Genomic DNA, 14,190 nt, shown 5'->3' on the forward strand with positions numbered 1-14,190 from the left:
TAATTGGTTGTGATATTGTATGATGATGTATGCTTGGTCTTAGTGCTTTTGATGCGTCATGCTAGTGATATACAATAAATATTCCAAAAATCTACCTTGGCAAGAATGAGAGTCCTTATGATTTGAGCTATAATTGTTTCGAATAAATATATGCATTGTGTGAATGATTAATGGTGGAATCCTGTGTCCTAGTGTCTCTTGATCCTGTGACAAATATTGTGTATATATTTTTATTTTTAAATCTTTACAAGTCCGAGCAACAAACTTTTAATACCACTTTCAAAGTTATAACAATTTCATCACCGCTACCTTCTTGCCCGCCTTATGAAAACGAAACCGAACGCGAACCTAAGCCTTAAAACTTGATTAGAACGAGACCAATAGGGTAACACTCTTATTAGGAATTTTTTTTGAAGGATATTGGTCACCTTTTAAGCATACTTCGAAGTTCTTGATGGTTTCTGTGAGTTGAATGCGTGACTGCGCCGCCTTGTATATCGGTGAGGCCTTGGGTATCAAAGCTCCCGTACATAAAACTAATAAGAAGGTGTTGGTAGTGGTGGTAGAATTAGAGCTCGATCGAGATAATTTTTTTAGGGTTTCAGTTAACATTAGAGTTTAGATTCCCAACATACATAAAACTTAGACATGTCAATGGAGAAAAAGAAGATGAAGAAGGTCTTCTTGTAGTGATGGAAGTAGTGGATGGTGGTGGTAGATCTATGGTGGTAATGGAAGTGACGTGGTGGTGATGAAGGAAAAAAAATGAGCTGCTCTCTCTCTCTCTCGAATAGAAGAGAAAAGGAGGGGATGAAGAGATAAGGTGAAGAAGTTATGTATCGATGATATCGAGGTGGGAAATGGAGGGACCCGCCTAAGAAAAGTATCACTGATTCAACTAGGTCCAGCGGTCACGGTGTGGGTTGATGACTCGGGGATATGATTGTAATTAAAAAACTTGTAGAACAACCGTTATTAACGCTCTATTTTGTGCTCCGAAAATTTATTACATGTATGACCGTCTTGACTGGTCCACGGTCCATTGGCCGACATTGAGGGTCACGGTTGTGGGTCAAGAAAAGCCCATTCTCCACTAGTGGCGGGGCAACACGCAAAAGGTATAATTTTGCGGTCCGTCACAGTTTGGCTATCCAAAAGGGTGTTGGTGCACAGATTGTTTCCCGTCTCCCTCCCATTCATGTGTAAATAATACTCTTTATATTTCAATAATAATAATAATAATAATACCTCGACAAGTGTTCTGCACCAGGATGTGGTTATGGTGTGCTGCCGTTATCCACTTTGGGAGAATTAGGTGAAGACACAATTGCATTTCTGAAAACATTAGGGAACTGTCTTGGTAGTCATGATGTCAATTACAAGATAGGCGGTTCCATTTTTCACGACTTGATATTGTTATTCAAAAGAGAGTCGGTGCCCAGCTTTTCTATCAGTTGGAGCTCAGCTTGTCGCTAGACTCCCAACTGTCCATGTGTAAAACGCTTTATGTTTTTCAATAAAAGCGCTGGTCTCTTATAATAATAATAATAATAATACAATAAAAGCGGGAGTTGCTGCTAGGAAAGAGGCTGATATTTGTTAGAAATAGTGGGTTACTGCTAGGAAAGAGATTGATTTGGGTTTCCTATCAGAGGAGGGTAAAGCATTGAAGCCTGCAGATTTACTTGCTTATAATTGGATGAATGGACGAGATGTTTGCTTTGATATTATTGGGGTTTCCCATTTCTCAGGTTACAACGGTCGTGCTTTTGTTTCTGGTGCTGCAATAACCATGAGAAAGCAAGAACCCCAAACTTATCTAAATATTTTGTGCATTTACATGAAATAGCACTCGACTCATGGTTATGGTTTTGGGGTTCTTGCTTTCTCCATCCTTGGTGAACTTGGAGAAGACACCATGGTTCTCTTGAAAAGGTTGAGGAATTGTATCGCCAATTATGATTTTAATTACAAAATATGAAATTTTTTGTTTTATAGATTAGGTATTTCTATTCAAAAAGGTGTGGGGGGCCAACTTATTACTAGGTTACCCGCCACTGATGTTGTACCTTGTATTTGATTCCTCTTTTTTGCAGCTGATAATTTGTGTCCTTTTTGTAAACCAGAGATGGACATATATGGTGATCATGTTGTTCAATGTGCCAGCGAAGTCGGTGTTAAGTTTCGACATGATATGGTACGTGATACATTGGCAGACATTTGTTATAAAGCGGGTGTTACAGCTCTTAAAAAGGTTCGTATGGGTTTCTTATTTGACTCAGTTAAAGCAACGAGGCCCGCAGATTTGTTGGTTTATAACTGGGAAAACGGCCGGGACGTTTGCTATGATGCCACAAGTGCTTCTCCATTTACTAGTGCCCTGTTGATGGTGGATTTTTATTGTAAAACCAGTATTTAACGCGATGTCATCCTGCAAAGGGAAAGTCCATTTAAGAAGTGATGAGTGCAGAAAACCTCTTCGATTTATTTGAAGCAATTCAATATATATACATGAAATTCACTCAGAATGGTGCGTACAACAACAATCCCAAATATTTTGTGAATTATGTTAGCATTATTAATTAATGCATGATTTTCCTAGTATTTTCTGTGCTATGTTCTCAGCCGAACTCCCATCATTGACATGACATGACGATTAACTGTTCATTCTCAGTAGAGTAACATGAATCTCCCGAAGTGCCAATATTGAGATCTGCATGAAATACCCACATAGGCTACATCACTCTCTAACAAAGAGAATCTTGCATCGACACACCTTTTATTAAGGTCAGCTCGATCAAGCATGATTAATTTTCTTAAGTGAAATCTAGACTGTCCATATATGTCTCAGAAACGATCACCACCACAAAATTTGGCCGCACAATTTAATAATCCTAGCCAAACCCTGGCAGGAATGGGCAACCATCACGATGGCCGTCGGCAGGGCCCACCAGTGTTCCGACCAATCGGACCTTTCCCAAACACCTCCCAGCACCGTCAAACGCCAACCCTAAGTAGGTTAGTCGCGCTACTGGAAAAGGAATTCGAACGGACATTGACTGTCCAAGACAGTCTTAAATTCATCGCAACCGTCCAACTTCGCCAGCTTGGTCGGACGGATTAGATCATCCCATGAGTGATTAGGAAAGTGCTGGCATGGACACTGGCGGCCCCACATTCCCCTCACTCGAACGGCTTGCCCACGGCAAGGCCATAGGGTGATAAATCGATTGCCAGAAACATGGCAGGCGTGATGCTTCTAAGTCCTAATTTGGGTCGCGGAAGTTCACTAGCGTCTTATATCGATCACGACCATCCAACTTAGCCATCCTATTTGGATGGCTTAGATCGCATTTTGGACCATCAGGATAAGTTCACTACCAGCCCAATATTGTCCCCATGTGATCGATTCCCCCAAGGGAAGCCAACGACATGCCAAACCGCTTGGTCAAACTAGCGTGGACGTGGCTGTCTCGAAACCCTAATTAGGGTTTACGGCAACATGCTTCTGTCGTAAATTGATCACGACCATTCATCTTCGCCAGCCTAAACGGATGGTGTAGATATAGATTCAAGTGGTCCCAAAGGTGTTAACATGTCCACCATTGGCCCACCTTTACATGTGACCGGCCGACCTGTGCAAACCAGGGAAAGATGCCTCGAAACGTACGCCTAAAAGGTGATAGGTCACACGACCTTCAAACCCTAATTTGTGCTCTGCGATAATGTATTTCTGTCGCAAATTGATCGTAACCACTCATCTTCGCCGGTAGAATTGAGTGGCCTAGATCTGATTTTTGATGAACCAAAAGGTGTAGACATGCATGCCGGCAACCTGCCTCCATTCATGCCTGATCGGCCCGTGTGGATTAGCACTCAGTGTTTGAATTCGGTTGGCCAAAGAAGGGACGGCGCACATTTCCTAAACCCTAAGTTTCATCAACGACAATGCAAAACTGTCGTAAATCATCTCGTCCGTCCATCTTTGCATGCATAATTGGATGTTGGAGATTTATTTCCAGCAAACCTGCAAAGCAGCATGACAATCACCAGCCGCCTCTCTTCCACATGGAATGATCGACCAAGCGATGGATTGTTTACACAACCCTCAAACGATCACCCAAAGGTAGTCTGGCATGATGCTATTTTAAGACGCTCAATCCGCGACTTATTCAATCAAGCTTTAAAACAACGATGCTTCATGCATATCGATTGTTTGAGATGCTTGAAAGCGATGCATCACACGCATCGAGCACGTACGATATTTCATGAATATCAATTCCATAAATAACTTAGTTATTTAACTTAATAACACCGTATGCTATTTTTTGCGGCAAGTCCCACGACTTGATCCACTCACTCGAGACATCAAACATGTCAAAAACTGGGGGATACTTACTAGGGTATTGGTCTGGAGGTTTACAGCGTGCGGCGCGCAACACGCTTATTACGAGAACGTGTCAGGAAAAGATGGACGATTAACGGTGATGAGGTAAGTGGGCAAAGGCATGATCGTGTGACAATCACCATCCCTACACGACCCAACTGCTCCATAACTTAATTTACTCCACTTCCTACGAGATGAGGATTGCGCTCAAATGACTTGTATAAACAGGTTTTTCGACCTATTTCCGAACAACACAGGAAACCAAGTTGATGTTAACAACGTATTCAGAAAACACCCAGAACTGATAGCTTACATTGTGCAAGACAGTTCAACAATCTGATACAAGTCATAAACAACCAACACCTTCACAATCTCAACACCTTCTTCGCTTCCCTCCCTAAGATCAACCCAATCTCCTTCACTTTGTGACCGAAGCAAGTCCGGAACGTCCATTTCTTGGTTTATGCCAGAATTGTACAAATCGATATCTCGAATCTAAAATACTCCCGTGCAGTGCATTTGTTTAGAGTTTAGATTCGTTTCTCATCCACATACACCCAAATTTACCAAAATCAGCAAAAATAGTTTTCACCCGTAAACATGCCCGAACCACTTCCTTTACCCCATGCCCAACAATTTCTAATGTAGTCATTCACAAGTGCAATAAGTACTTGGACAAGTTCTTAGCATACATATATGAGTTCGGGGTGTTGGTTTTTCAACTCTTAGTGAGTTAGGTGATGATACTTGTGTTTTTTTGAGAAGGTTGAGGAACTATCTTGCTAGTCAAGATGCCAACTATAAAGTAAGAGGGTCTTTTTTTTTTCATAGAATATGTATTATTATCCAGAAGGGATTCGATGCCCAGATTGTTGCTAGGCTACCAACAACCTCGGTGTAAAAATATGACTTTGTTTGCTTTTCTAATATAAGACTTCTGTGGCGCCCTTTTTTTATAAATAAAATAAAAATAAAATAAAAAATAAAATAAAGAGGTTGAGAGGCGAGGGACCGTCCATGGACGGTGGCCCGGTCCCATGACGCCTTTATTTATATTATTGTTGTATCTTCCTTTATTTTCCAACTTTGCTTATCTCTTCAAATTTCCTCGTTCGTCCAAATTTTTGGTGCTCGTTCGTGCATACTGTAAAGTACGCCCGCACCATTTTCTCGGGGGTTACTCGGTGGTGGCCCATATGCCTGAAAAGTGAAAATCTATTACGAATCGATGGAATTCAGCTGATAAAAGCAGTAAATTGAAGAAATGAGATATTATGATAAAAATATATTATTTTCTAGGAATTTAATTGATGAATATTGCACTATAATTAATTAATGAATTGCTCTATACTAGCAGACAATATATCTAGGAGCATTATATTTATTCGAGAGTTGAGGTATGAGATAGTAGCAGCATCATACTCGTTCTGAATGTTTGTTCTGCATAGTCAGGTAGCATTTGCGGCATCCTAAAGACGTTGTTGCTCTATACTAGTGGTCAATCCATCTAGGAGATGTCCAATCATTCTCGATTCTATACAGAAGTGAATACTGGAATTGCTCGGTATAAATGATGAAATATGCAAAATATTGAAAACTCAGTTGAGAGGCTTTAATGATTGCATATGCATGCTCTGAGAGGCTATACACTCAGTCAGAGATAATTATGACATGAACTTTCATGCCTAAATTCTAAAATATGAATCTCACATGCTCGTCTGAAATTAGGTCAGAAACATCCAAATTTATGATTTTACAATTTTAGCCTTTGTCAAAAAATCCATCATCAACACTTACGTACCCTTCTCTGAACCTTAAAAGGATTAAACACGAACCGTAGTTCATCGGTGTCGGGACAAGCAACTAAATACAACTCATATTGCAAGGACAAAACTGAACAAAGCTGAATCGATATAGGCCAAAGAATCTCTCACAAGATTATTATCGCACTTGGGGTTTCATCATCATCTCGGAATTCGTCGACACCCGCGGCCACCACATCTGCACCCACGACCAAACCGCTATACATCTAAGTCACCACTACCACCACCACCTTGGCGTCCCAAAGCCCAACCCCAAACACGCTCCTTTTTGTCAAGGAATTTGCAACTCTACCGATAATATCTGATCCACAGTTTGCAGCTTCTGTGGTCAAGCTAACATACATGTACTTGCCGGGCATATGTCATCACCAACTTCTAATCTCAAGTCAAAGTTACTGTCAAACAACAAAAACCACTTTCTGTACATTTTGGTTTCTATAAGAATATTATTACGCGGCCCAGCCCAGCCCAGCCCAATAATAATGTTTATAATTTCTTACCGATTTTGCAGTGTTTGTGCGATCTCTCCAACATTCTCAAACACTAAAAACCTAGAAATTCATTCCCCTCTATTTTCTCTCTTTTTACATTTTGAACATTTTGAAATTTGATTTTTTTTTTATCAACACAGAAAGAGTATCAATCAATCTTTCTTTCTTTCTGTAAACAAGAGAAATGTTGGTTTTAAAATGGAGCAGAGGGATTTCTACCACTCCTAATCTCTTTCAGAGAATTAAGCAAACAGGTAACAGTCATTGTCTCTTCTCCTTCTTTGCATACAAGATAGTCAGATTGATACGTCTCTGAATTGATTCATTACTGGATACATTGTGTCACTGTTGTTATGTAGATAAGGAAATTGTTAAAATGTTTGAAAATGATCATCATGACAACACAAACTTGCTGAAACAACAACAACCATGGAGGAGGAGGTCCGACGACATTCGTGAATTAGATGAGAGATTCATGAGGATCTTGAAGATTTTTAAGTGGGGTCCAGATGCCGAAAAGGCATTGGAAGTTCTCCTGTTAAGGGTTGATCATAGATTAGTCCGCGGAGTAATGAAATTAGATGTTGAAGTTAGTGTCAAGTTGCAATTCTTTAGATGGGCAGGAAAACGTAGGAATTTTCAACATGATACGACGACGTATATGGCATTAATTCAGTGCTTAGATGAATCTGGGTTTGTTGGGGAAATGTGGAAAACGATACAAGAGTTGGTTAGGAGTGATTGCCCTGTTGGCCCTTCTGAATTATCTCTTATTGTTAGGATATTAGGAAGAGCTAAGATGGTTGATAAAGCTCTTTCGATCTTTTACCTGATTAAGAATCGGAAATGTAAACCAACTTCAAACACTTATAACACCATGATCAGCATGTTGGTGCAACAAGGTCATCACGAAAAGGTTCATGAGCTTTACAATGAGATGTGTAATGAGGGTAATTGTTTTCCCGATACTGTGACATACAGTGCACTTATATATGTATTTGGGAAACTGGGTCGGGATGCTTCTGCCATTAGGTTATTCAATGAAATGAAGGAGAATCGGATGCAGCCCTCTGCAAAAATTTATACTACATTATTGGCTTTATATTTCAAACTTGGACAGGTGGAGAAAGCTTTGGTTTTGTTTCATGAGATGAAAGATAGTAATTGCATTCCAACTGTTTTCACATATACGGAACTGATAAAGGGTCTCGGCAAAGCTGGAAGGTTTGACGAGGCTTATGGTGTATTTCTTAGCATGTATACAGACGGTTGCAAGCCTGATGTGGTGCTTATGAATAACTTAATCAATATCATGGGCAAAGCGGGGCGATTGTGTGATGCTATTAAGTTGTTTGAGAGCATGGGATCTATGCAGTGTGTCCCAAATGTGGTGACATATAATACTATAATCAAAGCCCTGTTTGAATCTAAAGCTCCAACTTCGGAGCCAATTTCTTGGCTTGAGAAGATGAAGGTAAATGGAATTGCCCCAAGTGCATTCACTTATTCTATACTTATTGATGGCTTTTGCAAGACAAATAGAGTGGAGAAGGCTTTGATACTGCTTGAGGAGATGGATGAGAAGGGTTTCCCTCCTTGTCCTTCTGCATATTGCAGTCTCATTGATGCTTTAGGGAAAGCAAAGAGATATGAAGCTGCAAAAGAATTATTCCAAGAATTAAAAGAGAACTGCGGGTCTTCTATTACTCGGGTTTACTCTGTGATGATTAGGCACTTTGGAAAATGTGGGAAACTTAGCGAGGCTGTAGATCTTTTTAATGAGATGAAAAAATTAAGATGCAATCCGGATGTTTATGCTTACAATGCCCTCATGGACGGGATGGTTAGAGCAGGAATGATTGATGAAGCTAATTCTGTGCTTCGGAAGATGGAGGAACAAGGTTGTGCTGCAGATTTAAACTCCCATAATATTATTTTGAATGGGATGGCAAGGTCGGCTGGTCCAGCTCGAGCAATGGAGATGCTTGAGGCGATGAAAACCTCTACAATCAAACCTGATGCTGTGTCATATAATACAGTTCTTGGCTGTCTCAGCCGTGCAGGGATGTTTGAAGAAGCTGCAAAGTTGATGAAAGAAATGAGAATAAAAGGTTTTGATTATGATCTTATTACATACTCCTCCATACTCCAGGCTGTTGGGAAAGTTGATGAAGAACATATACACACAGATACTTGACGGTAGAGTGATCTTATTAAATTTTTATGGAAGCTCCACACTAATTTGGTAAGCAGATTTGTTTTGGACTAAGCATGCAGAATCCTTGATACTACATTTGATTTCATCATACTTGTTTCTCTGTTGAGTGAGTCCTTGATTATTATTGGATTACCTCGAATTTTAAATGGGTCTTCCTATTGTCGTAGGTTCTTATTCTTTTTGTTCTTTTGGACCATTGTACAGTCTTTTGGGAACTTTGAAGCGATAAGTTACCAGCAGGACGTCAATGGATTCTACAGATGTTTCATGTGGCACGTTTCAATATCGCACCATGAATTGCTCTTGTGTTTGGTTTACAGCATATTCAAGAACTAGATTCTTTTACAATCAAAATGAGCTTGATGAAGTTGAAGTTGTAAAATTGGTATGAGCGGACTTAGAAATTTGGTAAACAAAACTCAGCTTCGGCTATTATCACATTATTTTGTCTTTGTCAAAAGTTGAAAGAAGTTTATAATGTGATTGATAACTTAGTTATTTACACTGTAATGCAGGCATATGTTGGTTTAAAAGATTTGTTTTCGACTTCTTTTTGGTAATAACTTCATCATTGGATAAATCAAGTTGCGAATGGGTTTTTATGTATTGAAGTTTATGAGCCACAATAATTACAAGGAGTGAGGTGAGAACCTTCAACTTCTATGTGCTATTTACTTTTACTGTTTTCACACATGTCTTCCTAATTGATTTTTAAAATTTTGCAGCCTTTCCCTATGTATGAGAAGGATGACATCAATGAAGTGAGACATGAATGGATTCGATCAGTAGAGGTGCTCTTATAGATAATTCGGGTATGGAGAATGCTGAGTTCAAGGTATGAGAAGGATGACATCTATATCTTCAGCATTTCTATAGTTGGTGAACTTGACAAATAACTTGATCTGATTTTGTGATTGCAGTCTTGGTTCTATCGCTGAAGTCTCCTTCAGTGATATCCATCGACTCCAGATTCCCCAAATGAGGAATTTTTGTTAAAGTCATTTGCCATCTGCTGCAATAAAATGTTTGGGCTAGCTCAGTGTGCCAGGGTGAACAAAATGTATACTGCAGGACGACAAGAAATTCCTATCATGCGTTAGAATTTAAGGCTGACAGGCCCAGGAATTTTGTAAACATGTCTGTCACAGTAGTTGGGGACTGGAAGAACTTCACAAAAATGGTCAGCAGTCTCAGCAGCTGTAGTAGCCTGTAAGGGATACTTTGAAAAGAAAAAGGATAGGATTACATACATTTAAATCTCTTATTTCGCTGATGGTTTAGAATTTTGTTATTACTTATGTCCTGTCAAACCAGTAAAAATAGTCAACCAGAAGGGCACTATTGAATGTTTTGAATACCATCTGATTCAATACATGTTTTTGAGTCAGGTTTTACTTATCCGACTCAAAAATGTGTGAGTGAACAACTGGATCACATGAAAATTAGATCTGAACCAAGTAGCGAGTCAGGTCTGACTCAAACTGAAAAGACCAACGATTTGACATCTGACTCGTGTCAAGTCAGTCGACTCAGATCCGTATCGGGAGTCGGATGCAAATAACCACGGTATAAACTATCTTATTTTTCTCCGGAGAGGACAATTTGGGGAAGATGTTTAGTGTGGTACGATTTTGATTGGATGGGTTTCAAAAGTTCAGATCCACATTTATTTGATTTTTGATAAACTTTTCCGGCTTAATTATACCAGAGAGTTGTTAGAAGAGAATTTGATAGATAGATCCAAGTTGTTTAGGCTGTTTTGTTCTTAAGAAAAGCTCTCAGGGTATATACAGAAGAGAAGAGAAGAGAAGAGAAGAGAAGAGAAGAGAGAAATGAAAAGGAAAAAAAAGCAAAAGAGATGGGTTTTTCTACAGATCAGTTGTCGGTTTGAGCGGATTCGGAAATTCGGTAGGTAGCTCATCTGAAATTTGATCCGATTTCATTTTTTGTTGAGTCTTTTACATTGTTTATGTACTCTATCTTTAATAATTCAGGGGTTTCCTTATGAGGATGAGGAGACAGGGAAGTACAATTGAAGTAGAGAGAGGTTTCAACACTAGCCATTCTCCACAATTGTTCTACAAATATCCCACGTCTCTCATGGTAAGAGACATTTGTAGGCAATTTCACATTGTTGGTGTATATTCTTAGGACTGAATCAGAAAACTTTAGTAAAGAGAGGTTTCTTATTTCATGAATGCTTGCTAGTTATGGAAACAGAAAACTATAGTCCCTGTAATTTTCATTTATGATAGATAAGAGAGGGTAAACTTGCTAGCTAGTTAGTTTTTCATTTGTCGCCATTATTACATTGTTGGTGTACATATTCTTAGGACCGAATCACTGGAGGCTGCAGTGGATAAGGGCCACTTTCAGTAGCTCTCTTGATTCTACCAGCATTTTCTTTTCTTTATTGTTTGGTATGCCATATGCCAAGGCTTTGGAGTTGATCCCTTTTACATGTTGAAAGTTGAAACTGTTCTACTTTATGTATACACTCTAGGTGTGAAAAACGTTTGTTTCACACTACTTGTTGTTCATATCGCTAGGGTACACTTGCTCTCATTCCGTCCTCAATCTTACATTTTCTTTTCACCTGTGCATTTCTTTGCTTATGTGCCAGCATAAAGATGTGGTGATAACCTCAAAAGCAACAACTTCTGGCGAAATTGAATCAGTTATCTGGTCCAGACTAAGACCGACAGAAATAGAGAAGAAGTTGAGGCAATCTGCACAAAGACCTCGGGTGGAGGTTTCTGCAATTCAGGCCGAGACAGAGCTGGAACATGTCGGAAAGCAGGGCAACATCCGGATGGAGATGGCAAATCAAAAAACGGCTTGAGCGGACTAGGAAATTTGGTAAGCACATTTGTTTTGGAGTTGCGAGCAGAATCCTTGATTCTACATTTAATGTCATCATAATTGTTTCTTTCTTGAGTGAGTCCTTGATTGTTATTGGCCTATGAGGTTGGTATGCAAGTACAGTTGATGAGATTAGTTTGTTGGGAAGTGGCATGCGTGCTTTGCATTTTGTTTATCTTTAATAATCAGTTTTGATATTTGCAGGGGGTTTGAAGCAATCTTTGTACTTACCGGATAATTACATCGTAGAGGATGTCAAGAAGCATTTCCAGGTTACGCGGCTGAACTTTTCAAAGAGGAATTTGCCAAGTTTGGGAGTGTGTATACACCCAATCAACTGATTACAGAAATGAGTTATGGTGTCACAATCAGTTAGCACGTCTATAGTGGTTGCAAGCGCAGCATATAACTGATCAGAGGTAACCTCTTTTGTTAATTCATGATCAAGTGTTTGCCTAATGATTGTGCCAATTACTTGTTTTAGTTCTGCATGCTAGTTACTTGCTTCGATTTTAACAATTTTATTTGTTACTCCTTGGTAAGGTTCTATAAGGATGTCACATTCATAATGCTTTGCTAGAAAGTTATATCGGTTGTATAAGTCGAAGTGGGCTCCCGTTCCTTTACTTTATATTATGGTTGTCATTGATATTTTTTCATTTATTGATTTTATAATTCAGTTTGTGTTAATGTCATCAGCCCTAATAAAGGCATACCTAGAAAAGGGATGGACAGATGTATGGGAAGGAGGATGAGTCAGAGGGATCTATGTTTGAGTACTTCTTGAGGTCCGATTAGTTATCTGTCACATAACTCATAATCAGACAGGCTCTTTTCCATTGCATCGTAGTTGCATATTCAATAAAGGGGGATAGATTGGCTGTTAACATACATCTATCTCTAATTTTTTTCGGCGATTCCTAGTCATCACTTCCCTTTAGTTCACAGAAACTAGATTGTGCCCAGATTTTGCACGAATGATGGTGATGGTGCTTACTATCTTAAATATAATGATTATCCTTACCTTACCAGATACTTATGTGCCTAGCATGTTTAGCACAAGTAGTTGTTAAGAATTAATAAGAAATATATACCACATAAACTTCGCTAAATTCAGATTTCTGTATCTTCAGCATATCTACCTACTATAGGGTTAGTGAACCTGGCTAATGTACTTGATCCGTTTCTGTGACTGCAGGCTTGGTTATAGTGCATGCTTTAGTTACCTTCAATGATATTCATCAGCTCCGAATATCCAAAACAAGAGTTTTGTGAATCGTTTGCCGCTACTGCGATAAAGTATTTGGGTTCTCTGTGCCAGGTCGAAAATGTGTACCACGGGACAACAATTGCTCTACAAATGGATCAATTCATCATCTAGCTTCTTATTGGAAACAAGTCCAACAACTTACGACAAGAAATTCCTGTAATGCGTTGAAATTGAAGACTGACAAAAGCTTAGGGATTTCCCAAGTCCCTACATGTCTGTCATATAAGGGATTGAAAGAATTTTTAGGCACTCTCAGCAGCTGTAGCCAGTTTCACTGGTAGCTTTCGGGTTTTCTTATTCATGTCTTGTTTAATTCCATACTATCTTTTGTTTAATTTGAGGGTTGTTTTCGTGTGGATAGCTAGTAAGTTCACGGATTGGTGCTTCTTTCATCTCCTTTTTTTTCCCGAATTCTTAAGCTTTAGCAGCGTGTGTCTGGGTTCTTTTTCTATCTGTACTGGTTGAGAGTGAGACCTTTTCATCTTCTTGGAACAGAAATGGAGAAACTCAGAACCCCAAAACCACTTCTAGTCTTCTAGACATACACACTTGTTTGGGTGAAGTCCTAGGAGCATTTTGGACTAGATTTTGTCTGAATGCTAAATTTCATCTTATTTTTCTCCCGGGAAGACCATTTGGTGAAGAGAGTGAAGAGTGGAACTGTATTTCTCAACCAATCCAAGGATGTCTAAATGAACTCAACATACTCTCCTGAATCCTAATAGATCTTGCCATGATGTTGTTCTCATTGTCTCCATTTTTGAGTTGGATGTATACCAGACGCGAGTGTATTTTGTACAATGGTGTTCTTAGATCTGGTCGTTCGTTTTTGAATACAAATTTGCACCTCGACTTCCATATCATCCATTTCGGCCACAGCCTGTTTTCTGGAGTTTATTACACCCTTTCAGTTCCAGAGTTCCTCTTTCTCTCAAATTCAATGGGTTTAAGCTTCTCAAATCAATAGGTATGGATTTTTAATTTTTTTCTTCCCATAAGGTTCAAATGTGGTCAAAGTCATGGTCAACTTTTGATGGTGAAGATTTGACCCATACATGCTAAACTACCCCATCCACCCATCCAATATTGAATTGACGCAATATCCAACGCACGCAAGCATGTCCAGCCACACTGTTTTA

At 39.3% G+C, this 14,190-nt stretch overlaps 1 protein-coding gene across 4 annotated transcripts; it reads left to right on the top strand.

Annotated features, from left to right (window-relative positions):
- Positions 1–6,761: 6,761 nt before the first annotated feature.
- On the top strand, positions 6,762–13,672 carry LOC113277328 (pentatricopeptide repeat-containing protein At3g16010-like). 4 transcript variants are annotated; one of them, XM_026526461.1, is made up of 10 exons: positions 6,762–6,955; positions 7,061–8,946; positions 9,124–9,327; positions 9,435–9,562; positions 9,645–9,754; positions 9,840–10,827; positions 10,914–11,022; positions 11,543–11,778; positions 11,986–12,200; positions 12,980–13,502. In XM_026526461.1, exons 1-2 carry the CDS (start codon positions 6,886–6,888, stop codon positions 8,896–8,898), a joined length of 1,908 nt encoding a protein of 635 aa, XP_026382246.1. In that variant the 5' UTR covers positions 6,762–6,885; the 3' UTR covers positions 8,899–8,946; positions 9,124–9,327; positions 9,435–9,562; positions 9,645–9,754; positions 9,840–10,827; positions 10,914–11,022; positions 11,543–11,778; positions 11,986–12,200; positions 12,980–13,502. The 4 variants fall into 4 exon arrangements, with proteins under 4 accessions (XP_026382246.1, XP_026382253.1, XP_026382249.1 ...); XM_026526468.1 differs by having other exon boundaries at positions 9,645–9,731; XM_026526464.1 differs by having other exon boundaries at positions 9,124–9,304.
- The last annotated feature ends 518 nt before the right edge of the window (positions 13,673–14,190 follow it).

The sequence above is a fragment of the Papaver somniferum genome, chromosome 1 (genome assembly GCF_003573695.1).
Source record: "Papaver somniferum cultivar HN1 chromosome 1, ASM357369v1, whole genome shotgun sequence".
Classification (NCBI taxonomy): Eukaryota; Viridiplantae; Streptophyta; class Magnoliopsida; order Ranunculales; family Papaveraceae; genus Papaver; species Papaver somniferum.